The 23,923-nt window shown below is 44.2% G+C and overlaps 1 protein-coding gene across 2 annotated transcripts; it reads right to left on the bottom strand.

Moving 5' to 3' along the window:
* Nucleotides 1-12,147: 12,147 nt before the first annotated feature.
* rogdi (rogdi atypical leucine zipper) lies at nucleotides 12,148-22,066 on the bottom strand. 2 transcript variants are annotated; one of them, XM_006807858.3, is made up of 11 exons: nucleotides 21,665-22,066; nucleotides 20,292-20,363; nucleotides 20,006-20,088; nucleotides 19,815-19,872; nucleotides 19,651-19,731; nucleotides 17,529-17,624; nucleotides 17,356-17,454; nucleotides 15,460-15,573; nucleotides 15,330-15,379; nucleotides 14,913-15,039; nucleotides 12,148-13,686 (listed from the first exon to the last, which is right to left on the bottom strand). In XM_006807858.3, exons 1-11 carry the CDS (start codon nucleotides 21,737-21,739, stop codon nucleotides 13,645-13,647), a joined length of 897 nt encoding a protein of 298 aa, XP_006807921.1. In that variant the 5' UTR covers nucleotides 21,740-22,066; the 3' UTR covers nucleotides 12,148-13,644. The 2 variants fall into 2 exon arrangements, with proteins under 2 accessions (XP_006807921.1, XP_006807922.1); XM_006807859.3 differs by having other exon boundaries at nucleotides 19,815-19,869; nucleotides 21,665-22,065.
* Between the last annotated feature and the right edge of the window lie 1,857 nt (nucleotides 22,067-23,923).

Raw genomic sequence — 23,923 nt, 5'->3', positions numbered from 1 at the left:
ACAACGGAACTGGTCACGCTGCTGTCATTTCCGTGGGCGTCGCTGTCCGAACCAAGCGAAACAGAGCTCGCTCATCTGATGTGTGTGTGCGTGAATGTAACACACACGAACCAGCCACTCATACACAATCAGATATCACCGTGTGACATTTAAAACACACCGATGACGGGCAGAGTGCAGCAGTGTGCAACAAACAAATAAACAACAACAACAATGGCGACTCTACGTGCAGGTAAACACGTGACCTGAACACAGCGGCCTGTTTTCTACAAACTGCATGAACGACTTCTGTGTGGTGATGCTGCTGTCAGCAATCAATCAATCAATCGATCAATCAATCGATCAATCGATCTTTATTGACAGACTTCACGTCCATAGTTTCAAAAAACAACACAACATACAAATCTTAATAAAAATATAAAATATTTGTAAAGATATAAAACCATACTATAGATGACCATGAGGGGGCAGTATATAGCGCTGTGATCATTTGTCTGCACACAACGTCGTCTGTATACGTCATCATCAGTGAAGCGTGTCTCTGTAGTTGGACACAGAAATCCATATTTATCATAAGAAAGCTGCTGGAGTCTCCGCTGTGTCACAAACACAGACACACGTTTAGTCTGATAGGAAACAAACAGGTTCCACATGCTGACTGGATTTCCAGCGATAGTGGAATAAATGTATGCGGGGTTTGTAATTTGTGGGGAGGGGGTACTTCTTCAGTTAAAAATAGTTCTGTAAAGATTTAACAACCTAAACACTGTTTGTGGGTTGTTATATTTACTTTCTTTGGGTTCGTCTTCCTGTTACTCTCTTTTTAAACGTACCTGGACTGTCCAAGGGCTGCATGTGTGACATAGGTCCACAGTCAGATCAATGGTCAATGGTAACTTTATTTCCCTAACGGGAAATTGATTTGCAGTATGTCCGTACAAACAAACAAACAGACAACCAACACATCACATACACTCACCAAAATAATATAATATAATATAAGCCTGAGAAAACAACCTAGATTTTTCATCAAAAAAGTGCAATGGCAACAACATGGTTTAGTGTTTAGTGTTATTAACTATGATAATAGCAGCAGGTACAAAAGACAATCTATGTCTCTTTGTCTTCACTGCAGCCACTTTATAACAACGACCTGATGGAAGCAGTTGAAAATTATTAAAGAGAGGATGATCTGCACACAACAGGACAGAGGTCGCCTTCCTCAGCACCTGCCTGTTATAGAAGTCCACAAGCTGGACCTGAGACCTCCCTGAAGTCTGACCAGCCACTTTAACCAGGTTGTTAAGTCTGGTCTTATTATTCAGGGACATATTACCATACCAAGCAATGATACAGAAGGTTAAAACAGATTCAATAAAACGTTTATAAAAAAGAGTCATCATTTCAGATGAAACATTGAAACCTCTCAACCTCCTTAAAAAGTCTTTGTTGAACCTTTTTCACTGTAGCAGCAACATGTGACTCAAAGGACAGAGCCTTATCAAGAACAACCCCCAATTATAACTGTCCACCAGTTCAATGGCAGCACATTTACCACTGTTAGTGCAGGATGGGGGGATGACTTCCTGAAGTCAATAACCACGTCCTTGGTTTTCAAGGTGTTGATCATTAAGAAGGACTGATCACACCACGAAACAAACTCATCCACAACAGCCCCATGGGAATCCTCTTCACCATGAAGGAGGCTTACAATGACTGTGTCATCTGCGTACCATCTCCACAGTACAGCATGAAACGTAATCCAGAAAGTAAGGTTTCCATGAGCAGGCCAACTATCTGTTGGCTTTTGATTGACTTCAGTGATGAATGACTGTCCTACTGCATTTATTTGGTACTGAAAATAAACATGTGGAGGTGTGAAGGACGAGACCTTCCCTAAACACGGCTTCACTGTAGAAACTGCTTTGCTGTTTGCTGTGAAACAACTGTGACTGTCACTAAAATGACTTGTCTATAAACTGTGATTAGGTTTCCTAATGCAGATGGATGTCAGGAGCCTTGAGTGGATGACGCAGAGCTGTTTCTGCTCGACATGGACAGGCAGCCAGATACAAACCATCAATATTTTCCCAGTGTCAAAGCCATCCTTCCACTGGAAGCAGTTTTGTTTTGTTCTTCCATTTCAAATAAAGCAGCGTACAGAGCAAAAGTCGTCTTTATGTTTTGACAGGAAACATGGAAATAGGTGCAGTGATTTATCTCTGACACAGAGACAGACAGTATAAAAGCTGAGTCTGTACAGTTCTAACAAGCTTGAAAGTCAGCAGCTGATATCACCACTTTTATTCTTCAGTGCAGCCTGAACTAATCAAGCTTTCTGGTCATTCCTTCCAGTTTCCACTGCGTGCTTTTAGACGGCATCTTTTTCCCTTCACACTTCGTCAGTTTTGACAAGATTCCCAACAGCACCGCCTGACACGCAGCCCAAACCATCCCTCTACCATTTCTAAAGATGGTGGAAGATACTCACTGTCATAATCACCTCCATACATGATGATCGTTTGGAGTTATCGAGCAGCGCGTCAGTGTTTAGACTCGTCCGTTCAATCGAGTCTCAGAAATGTGGGCGTCATAGCGACAGTTCAATGTCAAACAACTGGTTCAGAAGTGTTTTTATCACATGAGAAACATTTCTAAGGTCAGCCTGCTGGTGTCAAAGCTGAGCCGGATTCTTCCTGCTGTTATTTCTTCTTGTTTGGATTGCTCCAGTGTTTCTACAAATCAGCGTTGGCGCCTTCAGACTGCACTGCAGCACCAATAGGAGGCCACATATTACTCCAGTTTTGGCTTCTCCTCATTGGTTGCCAGTAAATTTTAGGTTTCATTTTAAAATTTCAGTTTGAACTTTTTGAGCTCTACATGGTGAAGCTCTGGTCAGTTCATCCCTGAAACCTCCTGCTTCCTCCCGAGCACTCAGGTCTTCATGTCACTGTTGGTCCCCCGTGGGGATTGGTCTCTCAGGCACCGTTTCTATACAGACAAGCTTTGATTAATGTTTGCATTGTTTCATGTCAATATTTTATTAATATTTTTGGTTTTATTGTGAAACACTTTGTGATTTTAATCTATGAACAGTGCTAAAAAAATAAATTTTCAGTCTACGTCTTGTGCATAGCTCTGAGTTGTGTCTGTTTTCCTTACGTTCGAGCGGCTTCCTGACAGCCAGTCTGTGAGCAGTTATAAACTCTGATTCTTATAGAGCGCTTTTCTACTCTCCATACAACATTCACCCAATCACACCCATTCTCGCAAGCACTTTCTCCATACATAGTGCTTTCTAACTTCACACTCCAATGGATGCATTGAAGAGCAACTTGGGTTAGTATCTTGCCCAAGGATACCTGACATGCAGACTGGAGGAGCCAGGGATCAAACCACCAACCTTCCAATCAGTAGGTGAGCTGCTCTACCTCCTGAGCTACAGCCACTCATCGTTCTCTACATTTGTCTATTTTCTATCATCACTTACTATCCTGGGTTTATAATAATAATAATAATAATAATAATAATAATAATAATAATAATAATAATAATAATAATAATGGATTGCATTTATATAGCGCTTTTCGGGGCCCTCAAAGCGGTTTGTTTTAGCGTTATCCATCCATCCATTTTTCTGCTTATCTGGTGCCGGGTTGCGGGGGCAGCAGCCCAAGCAGAGAAGCCCAGACCTCCCTCTCCACAGCCACCTCCTCCAGCTCGTCCGGGGGAACACCAAGGCGCTCCCAGGCCAGCCGAGAGATATAATCTCTCCAGCGTGTCCTGGGTCTGCCCTGGGGCCTCCTCCCAGTGGAACACCTCACCCAGGAGGCGCCCAGAAGGCATCCTTGTCAGATTCCCGACCCACATCAGCTGGCTCCTTTCGATGTGGAGCAGCAGCGGCTCTACTCTGAGCCCCTCCCGGATGGCTGAACTTCTCACCCCGTCTCCAAGGGAGAGGCCAGCCACCCACGTGGACCGAACCCCGGCTACCAAGACTGGCAATTGGGACATGGGATGTTTTAGTGTTATGTTGCAGTTAAATAAAAACAGCAGACTAAAGCAGTACACAGTCATATCTGGTTGTATCTTGTGTTTTATTATGTTTCAGGTTTAAATGTTTGCTTCTTGCTTAAGGAACACATGAGGGTTAAGTTCACTATTATTACTTTGCTCTGAGTTCGTCCTTCGTCCTAAACGTAGGTCAGGTGCAGGAAACTTCCAGCAGTTCCTGACTTTTAAAGAGCTGATGATGTCATGTCTGACATCACCAAGCCTTTTGTTTGTTTCCTGGATTTGTCAAGAATATTTCTTATACAGAACATTTAACTGTAAATTAGGCAATGACATAAGCACAAAATGAACCCATAGTAGGCATGAGAAGCTAAAAAACCTATAAACTGTGACACAAGCTGGAAGCACTTAATTGTAAATAAATAAATGATAATGAGATCAATTGTTTGTCAGACCCTTATTATAGTAATAATCAGTGTTGGGGAGTAACAGAATACATGTACCGCCGTTATGTGTTTAAAATACAAAATATGAGTAACTGTATTCCGTTACAGTTACCGTTTAAAAAGGTGGTATTTAGAATACAGTTACTTTGTTGAAATAAATGGATTACACGGCGGTACTTCCCTGTTTTATATTGTGGCGGGCAGTAGCGGTTTTAGATACGGGCGACACGGGCGGTTGCCCGGGGCGGCATCGTGATGGGGGCGGCATCGCGGCTCGTTCTCATGCTGCCCCGACATCATGCCAGCGCATATTGGGAATGGCATTGGTTTTCTATCGCCCATTTGCTGGGAGTAAGGGCGCCCTCCGTTTGCGAGGTGCGCCTGCTGCTTGCGGCACAGGGAGGAAAGGGCGGGGCGGCGGGGATTCTCTGGCTGGCTGGCTGGAGCAGCAAAAATTACCAACTCGCAAAATAAAACAAATTACAAACAAACCAACAAACACAAAAACACCACACATGATACAGACTTATCATTTGCACCGATGTTTTTTCAAAATTCTATACGCGAAAAGTGAGCGCGAGAGCCCTCGGTGCGCCTGCTTGCTGCTGAAGTCAAAGTAAACTTTATTGTCATCTCTGCTACATACAGTCCAGTATAGAGAGACAAGACGACGAGGCTCCAGTTACAACAGTGCAAGTAAACAAACAACATATATAAGAAGAGTAAGAAAATAAATATACACTTTAGGACTCGGGGTAAAGGGATCAATAACAATTTAAAATGTATATTTTATATTTTGTTGATCTAAAGTCTCACACACAACCCGTTTTTAAACTTCTTTTCTCATTTTTTAAAAGAGAAAAGAAGAGGAGGAGTGTAGCGACTTCCACAGTCGCTAGAGGCCGGGGACTGAGCCTGTCTATTTGCCTCTCAACTTTACGCAGTAATGCGAGAGGTGGAATTGCTTGCTTGTTTATTAAAGTGCTTGAAAAGTTTACAGAGCAATGTGATCGGCTCGCGATTCAAACTCTTAAAACATCACAGGCTCTAATGCAACAAGGGGAAACTCGTTGTGCTGCGGTCAACAAAAACTACGGCTACCCAGCTCTCCTCTCTGTCAAAATCAAACCAGTGAAAGACAGACTGACAACGCCCTCTTAATGTCGCCGCTAGCACCCACGTGACTCCCGTTACACATCACCATAGCAACCAAACAAATGAAAACCGAGTGATCATTAAAATTCAATACATTTAATTATGACTCCTACAAGGAGAAACGAGCAAAAGACACAGGTAAGCAGATGTGTCATTGGATAATGGCAGGTCATGTATCCTAAAACATTAAGAATCAGGATACTTTCTTAATCCCTAAGGAAATTATGTGGGTTACAGTTCCTCCAAGAAGAAATGGTAAAAATAGTAACAGTAACAGACTAAACTCCAAACAATATATACAATAATATAATATTAATTAGTCAGTGTCAATTGTTGATTTGTCCTGTTCTCATTGTATGACGAATTATGATGTCTGTTTAGTAGCCGTTTGCATACAACGTTTGCATACAATGCATACTTCGTCTCTCTCTTCGTGTGTGTGAGGAGGGGGGGGGGGGCGCCAGAGGGGGTGTTCGCCCAGGGCGCCAAACAGGCTAGGACCGCTACTGGTGGCGGGTCAGGACTGTTTGGGTTTTGTTTGACAGCTACGTTCTGTTGTTCCAGGCGGCAGTGTTACGGTTGCCATGGTTACAGGGTGACGCTCTCTCTGTGCGTGTTTCCTGGGTGAGAGAGGCCTTTTTGTTGTTGTTGTGCTAAGCTAACAGGCAGAATGCTACAGGTATAGCTCTAAAGAATGTAGCATCATGGGCAGTGTAGTCCGTGCTGCAGGGAGAATGGACTGCCATACACGTTATGTGTCTGTGAGCGAGGGAGGGAGAAAAAGGAAAAGTACGAGCTGTCATCGAGCAGACATGTAAATATAATAATAACCACTGCAGCCAAGAAGAGAGCCTGACGAGCCCAGCTGTAAGTAAGCTATTAAGACTCGACTGTACACCGTGTTCGTGTTTTCCTCTGAAACAATAAGTTCTGTTGGAGCAGCCTTTCAACGCCTCTCTCTGTCTCTGCTAGCAAAGTTGACCCAATTCAATTCAATTCAATTCAATTTTATTTATATAGCGCCAAATCACAACAAATGTCGCCTCAAGGCGCTTCATAGATACAGAGAAAGCCCAACAATCATATGACCCCCTATGAGCAAGCACTTTGGCGACAGTGGGAAGGAAAAACTCCCTTTTAACAGGAAGAAACCTCCGGCAGAACCAGGCTCAGGGAGGGGCGGGGCCATCTGCTGTGATTGGTTGGGGTGAGAGAAGGAAGACAGGATAAAAGACATGCTGTGGAAGAGAGACAGAGATTAATAACAGATATGATTCAATACAGAGAGGTCTGTTAACACATAGTGAGTGAGAAAGGTGACTGGAAAGGAAAAACTCAATGCATCATGGGAATCCCCCGGCAGCCTACATCTATTGCAGCATAACTAAGGGAGGATTCAGGGTCACCTGGTCCAGCCCTAACTATATGCTTTAGCAAAAAGGAAAGTTTTAAGCCTAATCTTAAAAGTAGAGATAGTGTCTGTCTCCCGAATCCAAACTGGAAGCTGGTTCCACAGAAGAGGGGCCTGAAAACTGAAGGCTCTCCCTCCCATTCTACTTTTAAATACTCTAGGAACAGCAAGTAGGCCTGCAGAGCGGGAGCGAAGTGCTCTAATAGGGTGATATGGTACTACAAGGTCATTAAGATAAGATGGGGCCTGATTATTTAAGACCTTGTATGTGAGGAGCAGGATTTTGAATTCAATTCTGGATTTAACAGGAAGCCAATGAAGGGAAGCCAAAACAGGAGAAATATGCTCTCTCTTTCTAGTCCCTGTCAGGACTCTTGCTGCAGCATTTTGGATTAACTGAAGGCTTTTCAATGAGTTTTTTGGACATCCTGATAATAATGAATTGCAGTCGTCCAGCCTGGAAGTAATAAATGCATGAACTAGTTTTTCAGCGTCACTCTGAGACTGGATATTTCTAATTTTAGAGATGTTGCACAAATGGAAGAACGCAGTCTTACATATTTGTTTAATATGTGCGTTGAAGGACATATCCTGGTCAAAAATGACTCCAAGGTTCCTCACAGTGTTACTGGAGGCCAAGGTAATGCCATCCAGAGTAAGAATCTGGTTAGATACCATATTTCTAAGCTTTTCAGCGCCGAGTACAATGACCTCAGTTTGATCTGAGTTAAGAAGCAGAAAGTTAGCGGCCATCCAAGTCTTTATGTCTTTAAGACATTCCTGCAGTTTAACTAATTGGTGTGTGTTATCTGGCTTCATGGACAGATAGAGCTGGGTGTCATCTGCATAGCAGTGAAAATGTATGCTATGTCTTCTAATGATGCTGCCTAGGGGAAGCATGTATAATGTAAACAGAATTGGTCCTAGCACTGAACCCTGTGGAACTCCATAATTAACCTCAGTGTGTGAAGAGGACTCTCCATTTACATGCACAAACTGGAGTCTATTCGATAGATATGATACAAACCACTGCAGTGCAATACCTGTAATACCTACAGCATGTTCTAATCGCTCTAATAGGATATTATGGTCAACAGTATCGAATGCTGCACTAAGGTCAAGAAGGACAAGCACAGAGATGAGTCCACTGTCAGAGGCCATAAGAAGATCATTTGTAACCTTCACTAAAGCTGTTTCTGTGCTGTGATGAGCTCTGAAACCTGACTGAAACTCTTCAAATAAACCATTCCTCTGCAGATGATCTGTTAGCTGTTTGACAACTACTCTTTCAAGGATTTTTGATATAAAAGGAAGGTTGGAGATTGGCCTATAATTAGCTAAGACTGCTGGGTCTAGAGATGGCTTTTTGAGTAAAGGTTTAACTGCAGCCACCTTGAAGGCCTGTGGTACATAGCCGATTATTAGAGATAGGTTGATCATATATAAGATCGAAGAATTAATCAATGGCAGGACTTCTTTGAGCAGTTTTGTAGGAATGGGGTCTAAAAGACACGTTGATGGTTTGGAGGAAGTAATTATTGAAGTTAACTCAGAAAGATCGATTGGAGAAAAAGAGTCTAACTTAACATCAATGGAACTAAGAGTAGCTGTAGATAATATTACATCTGTGGGATGATTATTGGTAATTTTTTCTCTAATGATAAAAATTTTATTTGTGAAGAAGTTCATGAAGTCATCACTAGTTAACGTTAAAGGGATGGTTGGCTCAAAAGAGCTCTGACTTTTTGTCAGCCTGGCTACAGTGCTGAAGAGAAACCTGGGGTTGTTCTTATTTTCTTCAATCAGTGATGAGTAGTAAGATGTTCTGGCTTTGCGGAGGGCTTTCTTATAAAGCAACAAACTATTTCTCCAGGCTAAATGATGATCCTCTAAATTTGTGACACGCCATTTCCTCTCCAGATTACGAGTCATCTACTTTAGGGTACGTGTTTGAGAATTATACCACGGGGTCAGGTACTTCTGATTAGAGACCTTAGTTTTCACTGGAGCTACAGTATCCAGAGTCGTACGTAGTGAGGAGGTGAAATAATTAACAAGATAATCGACCTCTGTTGGGGTAGCGTTCAGATAGCTGCTCTGCTCTGTGTTGGTACAGGGCATTGACGATGATAACAGTGGCTGGATTATATTCTTAAACTTAGTTACAGCGCTTTCAGAAAGACATCTACTTTGATAAAGTCCACTCTCCACTGCTGCGTAATCAATTATTATAAATGTAAATGTTATCAAGAAATGATCAGACAGGAGAGGGTTTTCAGGAAACACTGTTAAATGTTCAGTTTCTATGCCATATGTTAAAACAAGATCTAGAGTGTGATTAAAGTGGTGGGTGGGTTCTTTTACATTTTGAGAGAAACCAATTGAGTCTAACAACAGATTAAATGCCATGTTGAGGCTGTCATTTTTAGCATCAACATGGATGTTAAAATCACCCACAATAATTATTTTATCTGAGCTCAGAACTAAATTAGATATAAAGTCTGAGAAATCAGACAGAAACTCTGTGTAAGGCCCAGGTGGACGATAGATGATAACAAGTAAGACTGGTTTCTGAGTTTCACAGCTGGGGTGGACAATGTTAAGCATCAGGCTTTCAAATGAATTAAAAGTCTGTCTTGGTCTTTCATTAATTAATAGACTGGTGTGAAAAATTGCTGCCACACCTCCCCCTCGACCTGTGCTTCGAGATTTCTGGTAGTTAGAATGACTCGGGGGTGTTGATTCATTTAAACTAACATAATCATCCTGCTGCAACCAGGTTTCTGTAAGGCAGAGTAAATCAATTTGTTGATCAATTATTAAGTCATGTACTAACAGAGACTTGGAGGAGAGAGACCTAATATTTAATAATCCACATTTCACTGTTTTACTCTTTGGTTCAGATGTGGATACTGTATTGTTCTTTCTTTGTAACCCAGACAACAAAGTAAAGCTAGTTTTCAGCTACGAGCCGACACAGAACCCACCGTATTAGCCAGAGGTCCCTTTACTACGGTTCGGAGCCGCGGACCTTCAGTAACAGTAATAAATCACAGCAATAGTACATTCATGTAGTTGTAAACAGCATGATAATATATTAAGTAATCCAAAGTATTCAGAATACGTTACTCTCATTGAGTAACATAACGGAATACATTACAGAATACATTTTGGGGCATGTAATCTGTAATCTGTAATGGAATACATTTTAAAAGTAACCTTCCCAACACTGGTAATAACAGAGAAAACAGAACAGCCAAGAGGAAGACGTACCAACCTCTTTAGTACAGTATACATGAACCTTTCACAGTAACTCTAAGCTAGTGTCACAAAGACAGTGGAAAACATAACGTCTACATGTCAAAGCTGGTATATCAACACCACATTAACTCATTTATTAAAATCACTGCTGTCGTCTGATTGGATAACAAACCTGAGCGATCAGCAGGGGTAGAGGGTAGAGGCTCCTCTCTGTGGGGCTGATTACAACCAATACTGTCCAGTGAATGGACCGATAACATCTAAAGCTAGTGTGAGGACTGCAGACAGCCCATCCTGTCCATCCCCATATTTTGGAGGTGAGCTCTGATAAATCCTGCTCTATGGGAACGAGCAATACAGAGTTCGGTCTCAGAATATGGAGATATGGGAGTGCCAGTGGTTGCATTATCTCATCTCAATATCTCTCATATTGAGACTGCAGTGATGACAAGTTTTGTTTCTTCTAGTGAGAACGATGGTGCCCCAAACTACATCAAGGTCTTCCTCATGGTCGTGTCCCAGTGCTGACACTGACAGTCCTGATGGTCAAGGGCGGTCCTGGCAGCACTGACCTCAGAGACTGAACCGTCTGAGCCATTGGTCGAATCATTCTGCAAACCTTGATTGTTTGTCAGTGTTGACGAGGAGGGAAACCGTTTTTTTTACCTTGATTTACACAAGTTGCTCGCTTTGTTTTTTCCTGGTCAGTGTGACAAAGTGGAGGAGCAGCTGCTCTCATGTATCCCATTTGTGTTTACCTTTTTTTTTGCACATTGTACACATTATTCTGTTTCTATGTGTTTGCTATGATTTGCTATTTGTCAAGCTGCACTCACTATCCCGGGTTTGTTTGTGGAAGCGTTCTGTTGTCAAATCAAACATTCTGCAAATTAAGACAAATACTAAGTTATGTTTCTTTATATTTTATTATGTTACACATTAAGTCATTTGTTCATACTTTGTCTTTTCAGTCCTCATGAGGGTCAGGTGTGGGGAAACGCCCACCTGGCATTTCCTCATTTTAAAGTGCTGCTGATGTCACACATGACATCAGCAGGTCAGCAGGTTTCTGTTTCCATAGAGATGCTTCCTTTTGTTTGTGTTAAGGTTTAAAGGGATTTGTTGAGTGTTTTTCCTTTTGTTAATTCTGCCATTTAGTTGTGTAAATGTGCGTGTTAGAAGTGTGTAGAGGTTTTGTGTTTTTAGATCATCTGTGTAGAGTTTTAGATCCCTCAGTGAGTGAGTGGTACTGGCTGGGCTATTGATGGCCCTATTTAAAGCCAGTCTCTACCAAATGCAGCAGAGCAGAGTTACCAGAGCCATGGTCTGTTGAGTTTTGTTAAGTGAGTTGATTTGGGTTTTGTTAAGTCACATTAAATTAAGCTCACTGTAAATAAATTGCTCACCTTTGCAAACCTGAGATGTCTGCGTGGTCTGCTTCCTACCTCCTTCCTTGACGTTGACTGTGACTACTTCAGTCAGCAACCATTGTTGCTTCCCTCTGCATTTATTCTTGGGAATGACAAGCCATCAAACTGGACTTTGACTACACAACTCCACTATCATTGTCTGTTTTGAGCCTTTCAGAAGTAAAGGTCCTGGTGTTTCCTCTCACTGTGCTGCTGTATAACAGAGTACATGAACGTGAGCTTCATGGAACAAACTGATGGATGCTTCTGAATTCTGACTGCACATCAGGTGCAGCTGGTGTTACCACGAACAAAGACCGGGTCGGGTTTGGGTCTCTTTCCACCCTAATGTATGAAATTACAAAAATGAATTTTGCATGAATCTTTGTCTAATATTAAAATGTGTGTGACAAATACACAATGTGGCACTGCATTTACAACAACACAAATGTGAAGTTTAGTGACTTTTTATTACATGCATCTTCAGATCACCAAAGAGTTCAACAGGACCAAAGGTTAATTGCACATCCACATTTTACATGACAGCATCTTTAAATACATTAATACTTAGTGGAATGAAGTCATTTGTTCATGTCTACAATAGTGTTTGGTTCAAACAAAATCAACACGAGACGAATACAAACAGCAACAGATGATGTCACATGTAGCTTATTTAAATGAATCCATGTGGTAACAAACAGGGAATGAGATGGAGGGGATGAAGGGCCTGCTCCAGCCACGCTTGTGTTCATGTTTCTGCTGCTCGTCGGTTCTTTTCTTACAGCTTCTGCTCGGAAACAAACGTGCTGCCATCTGTACTGAGCTCAGGACATCAGGGCACGACAATGTGAACGAAACCAGACTGGAGGAGCCATGACGGGTAAATATACGCCGTGCATGGTTCAGATATTTTACTCATTACAACAATGTTTGATTCTTACTGTGTCCCACACACCCACGTACTGAATGAGGAAGAGGCTGAGCTAGAGCAACACTTCCTCTATTGATGGTGCACCTGATAAAACTGGAAACAGGATCAATTAGAGCTCAGATCAGCCAATCAGCTAGTGACAGGTAAAATGAGCTGAGCAGCTGACATCTATGTCCAAACTGCCACTCATGACCTGGTCCTGGTACGGTGATGACAGCCTCCAGCTGTCCTCGACGTACTGTGAGCAGGTTTGTTTCCTGTGGGAAGATTGAAAAGGTGCTACGGCAGGAGAAACAGAGCAGGCGCTTCTTCAAAGACCTTCCTTTGTTTACTTAGTTCCATCAAAAACACAGAAAACTGTTGTTACCTTCATCACAGATCCTCCTCCTCATGTTCCCACTCCAACACGAGCTTGGCAGCCACTAAACGGCCTTTTCCACGTGCATCATAACAGTAACGCACATGTCACGCAGCATCAGTGCTGCATGTGAGGTTAGTGTTAGCAGCAGAGTGAATGTATGATGCTGTTAGTGGCATTAGACTGATTTACTCTGAGCATCTTACAGCACAGTCACAGGCTGTGGTGTCCACCTGTGTACCAGTACTACAGTACCACAGTACCAGTACCACAGTACTACAGTACCTGTACTACAGTACCACAGTACCAATACCAGTACCACAGTAGTAAAGCAGGACTACGAGGAAGCTTTCAAAGCGATCACCGTGTAAGAACAAGAAGAGATGAAGTACAAAGTTAGTGTTTTACTAAACAAACACAGTCAGGAATGTGAGTGTGGGAAAATAATCCTGTTAAAGTGAACCAAAGGACGTGAATCCACACGCCAGGACTGAGATGCACTGACGGGACTGTCAGCGATCTGGGCCAACATCACTGGGGGCGGAGCTTTAGCACGCTGACATCACACTGCATTTCAAACACCTAAAATGATGAACACTTCCTTTACAGAGTGCTAAGTTTGAGTCCGAGCGGAGCCTGGAGGATGACGGGCGGCAGGGTTAAAAAGGTCTGTAGTTCCAGAAACTGGAGAAAACCGATATCTGCAGGGAAGGAAGCAGCCGGGCTTTAGTCAAAGATAAAACAGTTTCACTTCCTTTCACTTCCTGCTCACTGTTACAGATTTAATGCTGAAAAACAAAGACCTGTCTGGACCAAAAGGAAAGATCACTTTATGAAACAAACTGCCAAAGGGTCCAAATACTTCAAGCCACTGTAGAGACACGTTTAGGCAAACTGTGCTGAGATCAGTCATCCCAGAGGCCTTTGATCCTAATCTGTTCCCAGCAAAGACACAAACCTGGGACTCAAGGCTGGTTCTACAAAGTAAACGAAACAACGTTGCCAAACCTAACTGCAATCATCGAGCTGTCACATGACCCTGGCTAACGTCTCGGCTCACCCCGGGTTAGCTACACAGTGGTGTGGAGACGTGTTCGTGCCCTTCATCAGTTTAGATTCTGTATACTTGACTTTTTGTATGTTTGATCCGAAACATTTAAGGGTGACAAAAAGACCCCCCACCCCCCATTAAAGCCCCAGAACCATCAGCATCAGGGGTCAGGGTAACCCTCTGAATGGTGGTGTTATTAAAAGTTCATATTTTCTAATTAGTTTGTTTTTATTTCACTTTTAGCTTTTAATTCAGTTTTCAGAGTAAATATTTCATTTTCATGTTTGAACATTTGAACACAGAAAGATCAGTACAGGTGTTACAGTAGGAGCTGTCATCGAGCAGAAACGGGAGCTGGAAGCATGTAAATATAATAATAACCACTGCAGCCAAGAAGAGAGCCTGACGAGCCCAGCTGTAAGTAAGCTATTAAGACTCGACTGTACACCGTGTTCGTGTTTTCCTCTGAAACAATAAGTTCTGTTGGAGCAGCCTTTCAACGCCTCTCTCTGTCTCTGCTAGCAAAGTTGACCCAGACAACAAAGTAAAGCTAGTTTTCAGCTACGAGCCGACATGAACCCACCGTATTAGCCAGAGGTCCCTTTACTACGGTTCAGAGCCGCTGACCTGTTTTATATACGCGAGGAATAGTTTTCTATACGAGATCTCTGCAAAAAGTGCAGCCTTACCTAATGTCCACCTACTGTTACTCATTAACGTTAAGATTTAAACATCTAGCTGGTGTTGGTGTGGAGAGTGACAGTTCATTTTAAAAGAAACCTTCCCAACACTGCCGAACAGACAGCATGTGCTCCCAGAATGAATCTCCTGTCTGTCCCGTCATGACTAATGTGTGGAGTGTTTGGAGGGACTGACCTTGTCCTTCAGCTGCTGGCAGAGCTGCAGGGATATGGTGAAGAACACCAGCGTGTCGCTCAGCCACGGCACCACACACTCAACTTTGTGAACGTGGCTCACCTCAAAGCGGTTGTTGTTGAGCTCACTGTGGTAGCAAAATGTAAAGAGAACTTACATACTGTCCAGCATGAACACTTCAGCACTGCTGTGTGTTACCAGCAACTAAATAAACCACAATTTCCATCCAGCGTCATGGGGGCAGGAGCCCAGCTGCTGAGTCAGAGGCCGTTTGGCCACAGTCATATTTAAACATCACTCATAGAGCCAGGTTTGAGTAATGTTACGACAGAATAAGGTGCATCATCTGGTAATGGCTCTGTGTAAACGTTTCAGCTTCAACATGTTTAAGCTTCATCAGAGGACTGAAGCACTTACAACATGGCTCCAGGGCTGTGCAACACCGAGCTCCCAGCAGGCTTGAAGTTCTGCAGATATGAGAAGATCACAAACACTGGTCACATGACAGAGCGGCGCCACAGACGGGTGCACGGTGTCAGTGTCTCACCTTGGTGGTGTTAGCAGGCAGCACGTGGAGCTGGTACACAGTCAGACACAGTTTGCTTAAGTTGATGTAAAAGTTGACCATGACGTCCCCGGGTATGGGAGGAGAGAACATTTTCTGGGGATCAAACAAGAGTCTGGTGTGAAACAGTCAAACATCACAGGAAGGTTTAACCTGTCCTCAGTGTTTCTCTGCTGGGTTTCTCTGCACTAACTTCACTCAGAGTTCATCAGGTCCTGCTTTAAAATTCATCATCACGAGCCAGCAACAACCTGCAGATGGTGTGGTGTATTTCTGCCCTGGTGGAGTTTCACCCACACCACATCGATGAGTGCTTCTCCAACCTTTCTGCTCTAACATCAGAGCAGCGTGGGCTCCGAGCAGGTTCATTGGGCAACAATCTAATGAGTAATATTTGATGTGGCTACTGCCAAATGCCTTTAATAACATATCCTGCATTACACAAGGCTAACGTGTGGACAGCAAAAGTATAAACCTGCAGTTAATCTCTGATCCTGCGAGTGTCGACTAGGGATGGGTATCGTTTAGGTTTTATCCGATACCGATGCCAAACCGGTACTTTTGAAACGGTGCCGGTGCTTAAACGGTGCTTAAAGAATGGAGAACACAAAATTGGTCCAAAAACCTCTCATGTTCAGCTGTTTTTTTGTAAAAAGATAACAATGTTAGCCTTTTCTGCAGCTATGGGGCATATATGGTTTCACTCTTGGCTGGAAGCAGCTTAATCAATGGAAAAAACACAAACTTTGTCCAAAAACCTCTCATGTTTAACTGTTTTCCACTTTTTCTTTGGTCATTTTAGCCTTTTTGTCCAGGGTGAAGGGAGTATCTGCAATCAAACAAGAAGACAGCTGCATGTAGCTATGATGATGTTTGCTAGTTCACCTTACATGCATTAATGTAATAACGTGGTTAGCCTACTCAACGTAAATTACACACGAACAACATTAAGCTACTCACGCAGAGAAGAACGGCTGCTGCTGCATCATCATCCTCATCATTTCTGCTACACTGGCAGGGCTAGGGGCCAGGACGCTCCTCTTCGGGTTTTTGGGGGATGTTGCTAACTCCGGGTCGATAACAGGCACCACACCCGCAGTAGATGTGCTCGGTGTGAGGTCTCGCAGCAAGCTATCAAATACGGCGCATTTCTCGGCTTTTAAAAAAACGCTATGCGTCGCCAGGTGTTTCATCAGATTTGAGGTGTTACCTCCTTTGACAGCATCACAGTATCAGCTTAAAGCACTTGTTGCAGCTGCTGAGTTTGCATCTTTTGCTGTGAAGTACAGCCAGACTTTGACCGCTTCGCCTTGGGCATTTTTAATCTGTAGCTCTGCTCTAAAAGAACGTACGTACCTGGACCCGCCTACTATCCTCGGAAACGTAAAATGATTGGCTAGAATCTAAAGTGTATCACAGCTCAGGAAAAAAAAACACCGAAATGTGCGCTGCTTTTCGGTCTGGTTACTACCGTTTATGTAGGAACCGGTGCCATCATGGCACCGGACACCGGTACCCATCCCTAGTGTCGACTGAGGTTAGTCAACACCAACCCAGACTGCAGGCGCTGGTTTCACACAACAGTTGTGGATTCAGAGCCCAGCACTGAGACTGGGCTTTTTACAGGACCTCCTAACTATTACTGACTGCGACTGTTCCACTCTAGCACTGCTTTTGATGTCATAGATCGCCCTCGTCTGAGGTCAGAGGGACTGCACTGACCTACAGGAGGACCCAGCTTCCTGAGAAACCCGGCTCTCACGAGGAACCTGATTTGACTAAACTTGCTGTCATAAATCCTCAAAACGTTTTCTTTAAACCTGCATCTCTACAAAGACAGTTACTCTTCAGTAAGATCACTGCGTGCAGCGTGTATACCATCAAACCACTGGCAGCCAGCTCAGGCAGCGTCATGGAGGCTGGGGTCGTGAGGCGGTTTCGAGCTCGTGTGAGCTGCAGCATCACTCCATCCATGAGCTGCAGCATGAACACAATGTGATGTTAGTACCAGCAGCACCAGGAGAGGCAGCTGTGTGCTGACAGGGACACACCTTGTTGACCTCAGCCCCAGACTTGAAGTGGTAGCTCTCGTCACGGCTGCTCAGCAGCTGCAGAGCCTGGTTCACGTGGTTCCTGGCATCTTGGATCTGATGGGCCACAGAAACGAAGACCAGTGAAGGGTGGGGGGCCATACGTTAACACAAGTTCATGAATAAAACTGTCCGGTATCACCTCTCGGGTGGTCTGGACTAGACTAGCTGATGACTTACAGATCTTCACCTGTGAGTCCTCAGGTGCAGCTACTCATACGGATAATAAGTAAAGCTTTACACTGAACATGTTTGTTTGGTTTTCCATGAGCTACCATAGAGAGGAGCAAACTTCTGTTTGACAACATGATCATGCAAATGAAAACAGGACTTGAATAACTGGTAAACTCTGTACAGAGAACAATGACAACGCTGTTATTCCTAACTACAAAAAAATGCTGCAGCTTGTGGTCCTTCCATCACTGCAGAGCTCAGATATTAAGACAAACTCAGTGTTTGCAGCCGATCACGGAGGCTGTGGGACAAACATCTTCCACTGTAGAGAAGATCCAGCGTTTGTTGTTGATGTTACCAAATATCAGACATGTGAAAGAATCTAACATGTCGCTAACATGAGAACAACAAGTATCTGTGACCAGTGTCACATTTCCAACGTAGACGTGAACAAGTGCTGCTGCGTCTGCCTCCACCCACCTGGCAGTGATGGCTCGCAGCATTAACAGTGCTCGGCTATGAATGTCAAACTGTGTTTGGTGTAATTAATGCAAAGTGTTGATTCAATTCAAAGTCACGTTAGAAGCTCGCTGGTTGTGATGTGGTCAGGCCGACCTGGTTAGAGGCCCCGCCCCCCTGATGTTTGTCATTAACCTGAACACTGACACCTGCTGACAGTCTTATTTTATATGGCTGCATCAGGTCATACTTCTGTGATGTACACTACACGTGTGCTGACAGAGGGCCCACACAGATGTGACAGTGACTGTGTTAACACCGTGAGGTTTCATTGGTAGTTAATATTTGACTCTGACTCCGCCTGGCTCCACTCCTGAAAAGCACCCTGACAAACAGGAAGATTGTTGCTTTGCTCTGTGTGCACCACGGCGTGCACGGCCTCTGCAGCCGGCACGTTAGCTGCTTCATGGTGAGCGTTATCCGGTCATTAAGTGATGACGTGACGAGTCCTACTTCCGGGCCTAAAGTAGCTGCGTTTAATATGCTTTTGTGTTGTTAACATGTTTAATGTTTTGTATTTTCTTCTATTTAATCTCAAAAAGCTCCTAAAACAGTCAGTGATCACTGTTGACCTCCCTCGGCTTTTATTACCGCTAATCATTTATTTAAGCTCAGTTTTTAAACCCTTAGGATGTAGCTACAGCCCAGCCCATGCAGCAGTGTATGAATGACTAACCTCGTATTGTGGATGGATTATCTCAGTTGTTCTCCTGGCTGAAGTTTGGTCCTTTTACAGCATCCTGCCATGCGATTACATTTGTTCCTGACCACCGAGAACACTCACGTTAACTTTTATCCAGTGGAAAAAAAGTTAGCTTGTTTATGTTATGCTAACATAGCTGTGTCGCTAGCGGTCACGTAGCACATCATTATATACCAGCTAGCCAAACTTCAGTAACCCTACAAACGTCACTGCTGTTTAGTTTTCTGTCTTCATTTATGTTGGAAGTGATAACAGAGCTGTACGTTTGAATTTGTTTCCAAAACCCCGCAGTCAGGACATGCTATATTGTATTTAAGCTAGCGAGCTAACTTCCTGCTAACTTCTAACTCCGTTAAATGTCATAAATTCTGTTTTCATGGATGCCTGGATGTTAAACTCAATTGTTACACCTGGTAGAGCAGAACGCTGATCATTTTATTAAAGATGAAAGACTTTAGACAGTTTTTAACTCTCAGTAATGCCATAGTGATCGTTTGATATATGGACCTGCAGCGGAGTTTAGGCCCAGACACGGCTAGTGACGTCAGACTGAACGACCGGATAGCGGGGAGCTGAGGAGCTGCCTTCTTTCTCATTGTTTTCTAAGGTTTCATCCTCAAACTTCTGCAGCTGTAACGTCAGAGAAGCAGCTACGTGTTGTATTAGGTGAAGCTCTGTTTTCTATACCTGTTGCAGTTTCCACTGCTTGTCTTCTCTAAACTGGAAGTGCAACACTTGGCTGCTCTTTGCAACCTTCAGGTTGATATCCTGTTGAGACAGAGTCAAACATTAAAGATGCTCAGCCCACAGCAGTGTCGTTAGAAAGCTTTGTGAGAACGTCATAAACTCACAGCCTGAGTCAGCACTTCCCCCTGCAGCGTCAGCACACCCTTCACCTGATCCATGCTGCTGAAAGAAGTCACATGTTTACCTTTGAATCATCACAGGACAACAAATACAGAAGGAAGTGGATGTGAAAGGTGAGCCTATCACGTGCCGACAGCGTTACATGTAACAGTACGGCAGTGTGAGCTGCATTTACGTTGAGCTGCCGAGGATGAAGTTCTCCTGCTTCAGCTGATTCTCAAAGCCTGGTGTCGGCATGGAGAAACGTCTGGACGCCTCCTGGTGACAAGAACACAGCAGAGACGTCTTCAGAACATGTGCTGGAACGACCTGAGAGCTTCTTCCTGTCAGAGATGCTCACTGACAGGACTGTTCATGGTGCTGAGGACACTTGTGTTTCATCTGCCAGATGTTGTCACCAACAGCCTGGCAAAGACTTGGTGTGACCAGCACAGAGCTCCCTGGCTAAAGCTCATGTTTACCTTGAGAACATCTTGGAGCTGCTTTAGGACAGCGTGCACTTCTTCTTTAAGCAGCCAGTTGAACTCCTCCTCCTGCCAAACACAGTAAACCAGTTTCCTGTTAGTGAGAGACGAAGATAACAGCAGCTCGCCCTGCAGGCGCACAGAATCACTATTATTGATCAATAATACATATCAATAACTATACTTCAAATTACTCATGTAGGGTAATTTACATGATTAATTTGCAACATTGTGTCCAATATCCATAAACTTTTGACTTCACACGATCAGACTGATTGACTGTGATTTCTGCAGCAGGCAGTCGTCAGGTCTCATATTTGACCTTTCTGTAGTCTCGCCTCTTTCAAATAATTCAACTAATGTGAGACTGAAATTGAGCACTTCAAGGGTTTGAATGGAATATTTACGCCCGTTTTAAAAAGCTAACTGGTTACCAGTGTCATTGATGTAACATCCACATGAACACAGGGAGCCCTCGAACAAACATGGGGTGTGCCACACTGGGGGAGCTCCGGTCTACAAGGGGACGACCCGTCCTGCCGTTGTTTCGTTAACGTCCCCACACACACCACTGTTTCATGGTCCATGCAGATCCTGGACACTAATGATACCAACAGGCTGTGACGTGGAACTAAGCAGCAGTGGTAATGTGCCGCGTGTCCACAGTGGGGGCTCAGTGCAGAGGCTCCACACTTAGACCTTACACCGTACTGGTTTGTCTGAAAGCATAAAAACCACACGGCTAATGTTCTCTCACAAAAATGCAAAGTGGTGACATTATTCGCTGTGATGTTCCTGCCCCGTGTGTCCAGCTCAGACTTTGTCTCATTACTGAAGGACAGGCCTGAGCTGTGGACCGTCAGCCAGCCGTGGACCGTCAGCCAGCCGTGGACCGTCAGTCAGCCGTGGACCGTCAACCAGCTGTGACACTGGGAGCTCCAGCGAGCTTACCTGTGATTGGTTGTTACTGGCAAACAGACGGTTTTACCAGTACATGGCTGAATCTGTTCAGCCATATTAGATCATCCCTCCTGCTGTCGCAGAGACACACTCTGTGACATTTACACGCGTGTTGATGCCATGTTTAACCGTATGACCCCCGCCCTGCAGTGAGGGAGACCAGGGAAACGTTTAGGTGCAGTTTGTCATCGGTAGGCTCGCGCTCACCTGTCGGTAACGGCATCACGGTGACGGTCAGTGAGCCGTCGCCATGGGCCCACTGACCGTCACCCACAATGTCACAGAAACAGCGCGCGGGCAGGCTCGGGGCTAACAGCTACCGTGGGCAGCTCAGTGCAATAACAGTGTGAAGCACCACCAGCTGTTCGCGAGTCTAACAGCGGCGCTGCGACAGACGCGGAGCAGCTCACCAGCACACCGCGCTCCACCTGACTGGCCGTCGACGTCTTCGGCAGCTCGGACAGAGACCTCTGCGGATTCAGCATTTTGTCCTGGCTCCAAAAACAAACACCGGCCTCTCTTTGGCTGAAGCCGTCTCACGGTCGCCTTTGGAAGCTCTGATGCCTTCACTGACGTCAGGTTAAGTTGAGCACCCAAAGAAACGGCGATAAGTTGAAATAAAAAACAAAAGCGACCACGGCACGATGTTCCGTCACGGCAGTAGTTTGTTATCCGGCCTGTGATCGTGTGAGTCAGGCGTTATATTCTCCACGTTCAGTACTGCAGTTCAGAGTCTTTATCCCACCGAACTACCTGCTGTCGTTACACACAGATGACGCTTCTTCTCTGTAGTTTCCGGCTGCATTTACTTTGATTAGTTACGCCACGAGAAAATGAAGCTGCATTTGTAGTGTTTTATGACAAGTCCCTGAATGCAGCATCAAATTAGTCACGTGTTTAGTGCGGAGCCCTCCCATCCAACGGCTCTGGCGTAGTGGCCCCACCCACCAATCCATATCTGGCTTAGCAACTTCCGCTTGGCGTTTTCCACGTCGTTACGCAACCCACGCCTGACAGTTGGTCAAACTGGACGTGACGTAGGTAGCGTCAATGCGGCGACATTCCTGAGAGGTGAGTCGGGAGGGGGTCACCGACGTGTGTGGGTCATGTGACCCGCGCGATTGGAGTGGACAGTTCCTGTGGAGTGCACTGAGCTTTATGTAAGAGCGAGGGGACGCTTGCTTCCACACTTCCTGGAGCATCAGCATCACCTGCGAGGCTCACCTGCCTCCTGCGTACACATTCATACAGCTCGCTGTGATCTTGATGCCACATTTGTTTCATGGTTCAGAGAGAGCTCAGCGGACTGATGGTCGGGATGTCCAGGATTTAATAAACTAGCTCGAGGACAAACAGAAAATACAGTCGTGGATCGCTGCAAGAGGATCCAAAGATGCCGTTTAAGGGAGCAATAGTTAGTCAGGCTTTGTGATGGTCATTTACAGTGTTTAAGTCAAAGGCGAGTAAAGTGATAAGGTTATTCTTGAATTAGAGAAGCAGGAAGAAATAAAACACCTTTTCAAGACAAATGAATGAATCCGAGTGAGAACGAGGATCGTTTAGCAGAAAGTGGTTTTCTAACAGTCAAGCTCTACTAACGTTAGATGCTAGCTTCAGCATCCTCGTATAAACTGCAAACCTGTTGGTCTGCAGTGTTTCTTCTGTGGTTCATGTACAGAAACCTGTAAACAGGCACGTTTAGCACTAGCTCAGCACTTAGCATTGAGCCATTGTGTCGTACTCACAGGGTCCAGCTTCCTGCACAGAACAGACATCACTGCCTCTGTGCATGTGCTGAAGACACAATCAGGTATTTATCAGGTGTCGTCCTCCAGCTTAGGAAGCTGCTGATCACACAGTTATTCACAGGTGAGTTAATCATCACGAGCTGGGAGCAGGAGGCGGAGCACCTCTAAAACACAAGGTGTGTTTAATCCATGATCACACACAGACATAAAGACCATCAAAACAAAGAGTGAGTAAGTGTGTTACAACTGTAATGAAGTCCGTATAAGTGTCACCATAACAACGGTCTGGGGGGGTGAGACTGGATTCTTTTGGTAAACTGGAGAAATGGCAGATATCCACGTACCGACTTTGGAAACATGCTGGATGTCTGATTGATTGATTGATATGTTTATTGATTAGCATTCAAATATCTCAGTGAAGACAGAACAAAGATTTACCACAAAGCAAGAAAGCATGAGACAAGGCTAATCAAAAGGTATTGGCTGAAGCATTTGCTTATTACGCCAACCCTTTTAACAAAAGATCTTTTAGCATGCAGCTCCTGTACACAGGGCTCGAAGCAAATAATAAAATTCAATTCAATTCAATTTCATTTATATAGCGCCAAATCACAACAAATGTCGCCTCAAGGCGCTTCATAGATACAGAGAGAAAAGCCCAACAATCATATGACCCCCTATGAGCAAGCACTTTGGCGACAGTGGGAAGGAAAAACTCCCTTTTAACAGGAAGAAACCTCCGGCAGAACCCGGCTCAGGGAGGGGCGGCCATCTGCTGCGACCGGTTGGGGTGAGAGAAGGCAAACAAAGCAAAAACAAAACAAACAAACAAACAAACAAGAAAAAACACCACCACCTTAGTAAGTAACTACATCAAAGCAAAAGAATCAAGAGGTTTTCTTGTTTTTTGTTTTTGTTTTT

The sequence above is a fragment of the Neolamprologus brichardi genome, unplaced genomic scaffold, assembly GCF_056152115.1.
Source record: "Neolamprologus brichardi isolate AB-2024 unplaced genomic scaffold, ASM5615211v1 NODE_ptg000031l+_length_7269946_cov_1, whole genome shotgun sequence".
In the NCBI taxonomy this organism is placed as follows: Eukaryota; Metazoa; Chordata; class Actinopteri; order Cichliformes; family Cichlidae; genus Neolamprologus; species Neolamprologus brichardi.
The sequence above is the reverse complement of the archived record's forward strand: the minus strand, read 5'-3'. Positions and strand labels throughout refer to the sequence as shown.

What these genes read in the sequence shown, in the direction of transcription:
- rogdi (XM_006807858.3), bottom strand. Translation starts at nt 21,739, where the DNA reads ATGCTGAATCCGCAGAGGTCTCTGTCCGAGCTGCCGAAGACGTCGACG. An exon ending in TTCATCCTCGGCAGCTCAAC is followed by an intron (nt 19,873 to 20,005) that starts GTAAATGCAGCT and finishes GACTTCTTTCAG; the next exon opens with CAGCATGGATCAGGTGAAGG. An exon ending in CTGGGGCTGAGGTCAACAAG is followed by an intron (nt 17,455 to 17,528) that starts GTGTGTCCCTGT and finishes TTCATGCTGCAG; the next exon opens with CTCATGGATGGAGTGATGCT.